This window comes from Pundamilia nyererei, unplaced genomic scaffold, assembly GCF_000239375.1.
Source record: "Pundamilia nyererei isolate P.nyererei 1_Seehausen unplaced genomic scaffold, PunNye1.0 scaffold00046, whole genome shotgun sequence".
Lineage (NCBI taxonomy): Eukaryota > Metazoa > Chordata > Actinopteri > Cichliformes > Cichlidae > Pundamilia > Pundamilia nyererei.
The window spans coordinates 3,748,037-3,756,830 of NW_005187447.1; the positions used below are offsets into that span (position 1 = coordinate 3,748,037).

At 43.7% G+C, this 8,794-nt stretch overlaps 1 protein-coding gene across 5 annotated transcripts in view; it reads right to left on the reverse strand.

Annotated features, from left to right (window-relative positions):
- Window positions 1-8,794, reverse strand: part of nfia (nuclear factor I/A) — a 104,779-nt gene that overhangs the window by 32,123 nt on the left and 63,862 nt on the right. For all 5 annotated transcript variants that reach the window (XM_013910648.1, XM_013910647.1, XM_005732417.1 and 2 more), the window contains exons 3-4: window positions 6,035-6,100; window positions 5,393-5,467 (exon numbers count right to left, since the gene is read on the reverse strand). In XM_013910648.1, the coding sequence (XP_013766102.1) occupies window positions 5,393-5,467; window positions 6,035-6,100 (141 nt within the window). The remainder of the gene's footprint in view (window positions 1-5,392; window positions 5,468-6,034; window positions 6,101-8,794) is intronic.

Genomic DNA, 8,794 nt, shown 5'->3' on the forward strand with positions numbered 1-8,794 from the left:
TCTGTCCCGTCTTTAAAAAACGAAAATAAAATAAATACATAATTATAATAAAGGTCAATCAAATGGACCAATATGGCAAGGCCATGATGATCCACCCGGTAAAGTAAATCAACTTGGCATCTTTCTTGGCCTTAAGACAACAATTCTGATGGCTAAAGATCCAAACGGGACAGGCAAAAGAAAAAGAAAAAAAGAAAAGAAATACATACTCCTGATAACACACACACTGAAGTGATCAGGTGACCTTTGGCAGCAAATCGTAATTTCTGCTTCCTGTAATCTTCCACCTCATCCAAACATGCTGGAGTCTGAATTTGATCCTGCATGATGCAGATGTTCGCCTGTTGTCACTCCCCCACAGCTGCTTATTTGAATGATGAAATGCATGAATTCTTTTTATGCTCTTAAAGGGGAACGCTTAGGAGAACGAGGGCCGCAGCAAGAATCTGCCGACGTCAGCTGAGTTTTACACTGAAGTAAAGGTGTCCTTCCAGGTTTGCTTCAGCATCATACATATATTCTTTGGCCACCATACGGTGGCCCCGAGAGCTCAAAACATCACAAATATATAACTACAGGAAATTATGACAACAGCTTCATCAAGAAGAACATAAAAAGCCTTAGAGTTCGGACTCATGAGGTGAACGTTAACATAAATCAGCAGAAACTTCTACACGAATTCGCTTCGACTGCGGAGGAACCTGAGGATGGAGCGCTCCCTTCAGGTTCCACTGTAATCTGAGACATTTACAGGTTTCATCAGGCTGGATAAATTTTTCTACAGAAATCACTCACACAAATGTGTAACTTTTGGCTGTATGAATAAAATGTACTGAGATGTACTGAGAATAACGTGTGTATTGTATTAATATAAAAGGAGATGAGATGAAAAACATTTTTCAGCTTTGTCTACATTTAATATTTCTAATGCGAGCAAAGTGAGGAGTAAGAAAAGTGTCTGTGGCAGCAAAGCAGAGCTGCTTTAATGCTGCTGCAACACACACACACACACACACACACACACACACACACACACACACACACACACACACTATAAGTACAGTATATATTCATATACTTACACACACAGACACATTCAGACAGACACAAATGTATTCACAAACACACACACACCCTTTCGCTCTGTGTGTGTGTGTGTGTGTGTGTGCAGGCGCGCGCTTTGTGTTGGTCAGCAGATTTGCAGCGATGCGGCTCTGGAAGAATCACTTATGGATTAGAGTGCAGGAGAGTCCACAGTGTGTGTGTGTGTGTGTGTGTGTGTGTGTGTGTGCACAATAGGCATTTCAGGTTATCAGTTAAAAGCTAATGTACTTGAATAGTGTGTGTGTGTGTGTGTGCGCCTGTGTGTGTGTGTGTGTGTGAATACATGTTCATTCAGCCTGAGAGAGACTTCATTTATAATACAGCCGAACAGAAAAACTTTGTCAGTAGGGAAAAAAAAAAGTAAAAGTAATAAAGTTATTTCTATGAAAAGCAAATAATGGAGTGAAACAAGAACATCTGGAGGTAGAATTCAAAATTAAAGGATGAAAATGAGAAATCTCATTGTCCTTCATATTTTTTGTTTCAGCTTCACATTGAGTAAAATTGCAACGCTTTCCTTAGGGCGATGGTAAAAGTAACTGGAGCGAAATAGTAGCCAGGGCTGATGGTCTAACCTCAGCTTATATTGAGGAGCATTATAATGATCTCAACACTGATAGGACGCTGCTTCCATCTGCCCAGAGAAAAAAATCATCTCAGGTAAACCAGGGCCATCACAGGTGACCCCTCGCACCCCGCCCACCACCTGCTTGACCCACTAGTCGATCAGGTCCCACACCTCCGCACACTAACAGCTTCTTCCCCTGGGCCATTCAGACTGTTAACAAACACTACGCCGTGTAGCCCCACACACGGGGCGATCCGCGGTAACTCGTTAATTTGCCACATTAATGCAGTTACAGCGTTATGGACATTTTAACGAGAGTAACGCTGACAGCACTAAAATAGTAATCTCCAAATGTTTTCTTTTTACCGACCAGCTCCTCTTTGATAGCTGCCGTGTCCATCTTCTCGTTTCCTGCAGGTGAAGTGATGGAGGGGGAGGAGTTGTGTTCAGTGAAGGAGAGAGGCGAGGCAGAGTAACGTTGCGTAGAGACAAAAGTGGATGAAAGAGGCAAACTTGCGGTTCCACAAGTATAATTATAACGTAACATAGACTATATCGAAATAAACGATATTATCACATCTCATATCTCGTATAAAAATATATTGATATATTTAAAAACTCGATATATCGCCCAGTCCTAGGCTGAGTAACCCTCATCACTCAGGACACTCACACATGGACTCTAAGAAGTCCTTTTTTTCTTTGCACTGCTTCCGAGCACTTTGTCCTCTATTGTGTGCCTTTCTCTTATTTTTGTTATTTATTTCTTTTATACGCTTTATATTTTATTCCAGCAAAGTCGGTGTGAAGCACCCACAACTTCGTTGTACATGTACAATGACAGTAAAGGCCTTTTCTCTTCTCTTCTATCATCTACTGTTCTGAAGGAGCTAGTTCTCCTGCCGAATGTGCTGACAGGTGTCACGTGAAATTTAAAATTCAGTTTCTCAGCCATCCAAAGCAACACTGAAGACCACAATGTACAGCACCACTAAACAGTAAAGGACAGTGTTGTCAGCATAGAGGTGTTGTTTACAGCATGATTTGCAAAGGTCTGCCCACAGGCTGCCTCACTTTTGCTCTCAGCGTCTATTTTCTGAACAATTCCAATAAGCCTGAGCTCAAAGTGCTCAGAGCAAACATCTTCTGAACACCACTGCACTCACGGCGCTATCACCTCAAAATAGTTCTATGGCTGCTCAATCAAATCAAAAAATGGATGGCACTTAAAAAAACACCACTTGGCACTTTCAGGGCAGAAACACAGACCCTGAAGAAGACACGGTAAGCCAAATACATCAGCAGCAATGCAACACCAAAAACCACTGTTCTAGGTACCATCATTCTATAAATTGCGTGTTTCTGTGTGGAGGAACATGTTACTCTTCTACAACTGTATTTCCGTGAAGCATCACAACCACAGCCCTTGCACTTTAATGAAGTCCAGTGTGTGAACAGGAGTCTGTGCAGGCTGCAGTCATTTTAATCATTACCTGACATTACAGCTCATTTCAGGGACACGCTGCACGCAGCAACATGTGTTTGTGTACTTGAAAGACTAAGTCCAACCTCGTTTTTTCCTGCTGAGCAAACTATTTACCAACATCATGATGTTCCTGCTGTATGTAGGATGTTCAGGCTCCATTCAGGCTCCAACACGTACTCGTACATGTGCTTATGCGCTCTGTACCCTCAATAACCTTCCAGATACTGGCCAATCAGAGTACATGGGTTTCAGTTGGATTTGGACATAGCTGAGGAGACTTATTCAGAACTTTGAATCATGCAAAGCTACCCTTGGAGAACAAAAAGTTTAACAGACTTCACTGATGCTTTTAATTTGAAAGAATGCCTTATATTTCAGTGTCATTAAGTGAGTGTGAGATAGCAGCTGCATGTGAGTATCTGATCAAGCAGGGATAACTGTGTGTGTGTGTGATCGATGGCTCTTTGATCGGGGGTCTGTGTGTGTGCTGACAGGCACTTTACATCGCCTATTGTTAGCGGTGGGCGATCGACAGACTCATATAGATCCCACTGCGCTCTCTGTCACTCTCTCTCTCTCTCTCTCTCTCTCCTGCATGTCGGCACTTTTTAAAGGTCATGTCCCCCCCGCCTCTCTCTCTCACTTGTCCTTTCTGTCCATCGCACACCCATCTTACCCCTCCCCTTTCTCTCCTCCACCCTGCGGTCTCTCGATCGCCCGCCTGTCGCTCATATTTCCTTATAATTAGAGTTGAGTTGGAGCGGCTGCTGATTGGCAGCAGATCCTGGATCTGAAGAGTTTTAACATCAACTGGGGCTGCAACGATTCATCGAGTAATTTGGATAACTCGATTATATGAAATCCTCGTTTAATGCACAGCTCTGCAGCACTCACAGACCTGCAGTAGAAACACATTTAGGAGCAGCGTGTGGATAAAAAGTCTGACCACATTCAGCCCACGCAGTCCTGATGATGCTGGGACAGTTTAACACGGAGGCGGAGTCTGTTTGCACAAGAGGCGGAGCCACAACAATACAGTAAAAAAACTTTGTTTGTATAGCCCAAAGCAGTATATGTTCCTGTGATCACCATTAAAACCTTTACTGGGAAACAGCGAGCGGGAGTCCTTCATCAAAGCAGCTGATCGACAAACTACCAGAGGAAGAAAAGGAAGTTTGTAGCTGCTCTGCCCAACACTGTTTGTTCCACACAGAGAAAAACCTGCAGATGAATTGTTATTATTAATATTAATTAACGACGCACCATCAAAGCATGTCTTCTCAGCAGCACAGGCACTTTGCATCAAAGCACAGGACAAACGTCACAATGCCAATATGCTCGCAGACACCGCATTCTCCTTTAAAGGCTTACAGACACAAACTCGGTCATTCACTGCACACATATGCACACAATACATACATACAAACCAAATGTAATCTGGCTCATCAAGGAGATGAAACAGTGTCACAAACCTTCCAAGAACACAGAGTAAAGGTACACGTTTTAGGTTTCAGTTTCATACAGATTATATTGACCTTTGATAAGAGACTTGAGGTTTATTTATGTTTGCATTTAAGAAAATGTTTTCTATTTTAATATGGTGTGTAAAGCGTCATTTTGCAAGACCTGTGTTTTTCTCTTCTGAATATTTATCACAGAAGTAGTTCTTATCTGAGAATTCGATTAATCGATGGTGCTTCAGAGCCTTGAGCTGACTGGCCGCTCGTGCACTCTCCTGCAGCGTCGACTCTCACCATCTTTAAAACACATAATGTTTGAGTCTGTGTTGTTCACATTTTAATCTATGATGTTATTATACATACAGTGATTTTGGTAATCAGTTACTTATAAGGTGTTACTAAGTAACAGTTATTACTATTGTTATTACTATTATTGTTATAGAATATGGTGAACACCTGGCTCTCTGATGCACAGGTGCTCAGCCTCGTGCTGCAAGCTGAGCTCACAATTCACACTCTCCTAAACATGTTCTTATGTTCATCAGCAGGAAGACCACTCAAACACACATCAGCAGCCACACACACACACACAACACACAACACACAACACACACACACACACACAGTGTGTTCATTAAGATAGGCAGCCTGTGGTTTGGTCTGGAGGAATTACATTAGATGCACTATCGATGACAGATCTGCGACCCAATCAGTGCTTGGCCTCATTCAGCCTCACTGCAGGAGGAGAGAGAGAGAGAGAGAGACAGAACTTACTCTGAGACACTCGGACGAGCTCGGCCACCGTGAAAACTCCAGGTGTCACGAAGCTATCCTGGAAGCCCAGGTGACCTGTGAGCAGAGGGAGGGAGGGGGTTATTACTATATTACTACTGTATCACCAACACATATCGGCACAGCCAAACACTGACAAGCCCCCGAAATCTACACCTGCAGCAGGATTACAGGTAGTACTAGTACCAGTAGTACCAGGGAAGGATCAGTATGAGTGAGGAAGTACAGGCTTCTGTTTCCCAACAGGAATAATCAGGACCAGCTGTGTGTGTCTGCACGCACGTAGCTGAACACCAGGGTCAAGGTCTAGCACACACACACACACAAAGTAGAGAGGATATCCTTCTCTCTCTCACACACACACACACACACACACACACACACAAACACACACACACAGCTATTACATCCATCAACACACACTTAAAAATCTTCCATACGCACTTCCCTGATCCAGACAAACAACTTCTCCTCAGGAATGTGTGTGTGTGTGTGTGTGTGTGTGTGTGTGTGTGTATATCTGACCACAGCCTCATTTCGTTTAACCACACAGGGTCACACACAGGTTAGCCTCAGTGTGTGTGTGTGTGTGTGTGTGTGTGTGTGTGTGTGTGTGTGTCTCACCGTTCTCCGGCTGCTCCTTGATGTCTGATTCGCTGGCCTGATTCGGGCTTTCTGATTGGCCGGATTCTGTGGAGAGAAACACAAAGATGAGGACGAGCCGAGCAACACCAACTTAATAACACAATCACACACACACACACACACACACACACTCAGTTGTCTGTTCTGATCCAGCGGTTACTTCACTGATAGCTGGGAGTTTAAAAGAAAAAAGTTATCTTTAATGTTATCATGGAATGTGTTTCATCCTTCATAAATGCTGTAAATACATTTTCAAAATAAAAAATATTCATCAATCAGGAAGTGCGACGCTTTCAGAATAAATTCTTCAGAAGCGTCAGAAAGTCCCACACAAAATCCCAGATCATCCAAGAACAGAAACGAGCACCAGTGAAGGCTATTCACCAAAATGTGGACTCAGCAGGTCATCTGCAAATCACAACTTTGGTGGTTTGTGTGTGTGTGTGTGTGTGTGTGTGTGTGTGTGTGTGTGTGTATAGAGGGGATGCCTGTATTGATCTCCACATCACAAAACCTTCACCTGGTATCTCACACACACACACACACACACAGCAGACTGACTGGCAGACTCCAGCTGCTGCAGCTGATTCAGTCACACTTTCTGCACACGCTCAGTGACACAGGAAGAACTCGGAGCCTATGCTGAAGTTCAGAGTGAGCGGACGGATGGAAGGATGGAAGAGTGAAATGTCTGAGGAGGAGCTCGTGTCAAATATCATAAATAAGCCAAGCAGCTGCGACCACCTACGCATGAATGGATAAATCCTCTTCATACTTAGTCTTTAAAAAGCATTTTGAATAATGTTTCATAGCTAAACCTGAAGTTAAAACGGCAGAAATACCCGGTGCGTGACAGAATCTCACATGGTGCACCCCGAGCGTTTTCAACAACCACATGTTTACATGATTACAATGTACAACTACATAAAAAGTCATCGATTATCCCGCCATCAGCTGAAGGCATCTGTACCTAATAGAGTCCCGCTCAGTCCCAATCCATGCAGCTGCTGGAAGGTGGGAATTCTTGGAACTACTACAGCAAGGTGGTTAAAAAAGAGGAAACGGGTCATTTTCTTATGTCACAGGATTCTCTGCAGTGCTCTGAAAAACAACATCCAGCCTCACTGCTTCCACAGGAACAGCGGGATCAGCAGCAGCCAGGTGCTGCTCATCAGTCATGTGCTTAACCGATCATCAGCAGTGTGAGTGCCTCTGTGAAAGCAGAGGTTTTGCCAGTTTTCAGGTCTCAAGAAGTCAGGAATGTCTTACATCTCACAACAACAACAACAACAACAACAACAATAATAATAATAATAATAAAGGTACTTTTATAATGTTATTGTCTTTTTTTGTTGATGAGTGAGTATAGGGGTGGGATTTAATAAGTTTTCTTCGTCCTTTTTCAGGCAATTTTTGTTTTTTGTTTTGTGCATTTTATGTTCAATATAGGTATTTGTTGTGCCTGAAAATAAACAAATAAATGAATGAATGAATGAATAATTACCCACTGCAAATATGAACTCAAACCTTCACCAACAGGGGGCAGTGTTTAACCAGCAGGTGTGCTAAAATGCTTTGCTCTTCAAACTTTTAGTCTTTTTTCCCCGATCGTTTTATTAATCGCTTAAATAAAGGCTACACCGACTCACTGAACCTCCTTGTGGCACGTAGCGGTATTACATGGCAGTACAGCCCAGTCCTATTTTGACCTGAGAATATCTCTTCAACACAACACGGATGGTTTGAGCGTTAATGTGTTATCAGCTGTTGCTTCACATTCTTAAAAATGCTTCATTAAAACTGCATCAGATCAAACTGAGCTGCAGGCGTCTGTAACTTATTTACACATTTCTTTCTTTTATTAAACGAAACTTGTCATCTGTGTTTTTAGAGTTTTCTCTCTTCTATGTGAGATCTGACATTTTTTGTTGTGGACGTGTGAGCAGCAGTAGGTCAGCTCCGAGTATCATGGCAAACGTTCTTCCTGTGTGCAGCTCGTGCGACCGGCCTCTCTGCGTCTGCCTCCTCTTCCAGCATGCTCTCTGCTCCGATGCAGCTCCGCTCTTTCAAATGATTTAGCGGCTTCGGGGGCATCGATCGGCCACGCTGCAGATAAAGTAGGCAGGGAGTGGAAGAAATATTACCCATCATCCCCCCGGAGCCTGCTGGCGGGGCCATGACTCAGGAGCAGACGGAGAGAAGTTGGAACGTCCAGGAAAGCAAAACTTTTAATTAAGGCAAACATGAAGCAAAGTGCGACGCACGGCGAACGTGACGGAGGCCCGGCTGAAGCCGCTGCCACGCGGGCCCAGATGTGTGATCCAAGAGGAAAATCAGGATCGAGAGGAAGAACGGGCTTCGCTTTAACGGCTCACACGCTAGCTGAACGGTGCGGAGAGATAGTCAAGTGATTATCTCCTGCTGGTTCTGAGGCGTGAATATGTTTTGTTTAATGTGAGAGGAGGTGACAGGAGCGCTTTTTGAGTGAAGGAAAGCAGGTTGCCTCTGAAGTGATGGTTCGCTGAGTGTGTTGGGTCGTCCTGCTTGGATTAAAGGGCTTCTCGTTAGTGTAAATCACTTTGGTCCAGGTTTGAATCCTTCTGTGGAGTTCTTTCTGTGGAGTTCTTATTGCAGACCACACGTTATGGACGCTGCGCCTGCACATTTTCGTCGCGAGGTTGTGCAGTTCAGTTACATTTAAGAGACATGAACTTTTTGCATTGAGAGGACCCCCCCCCC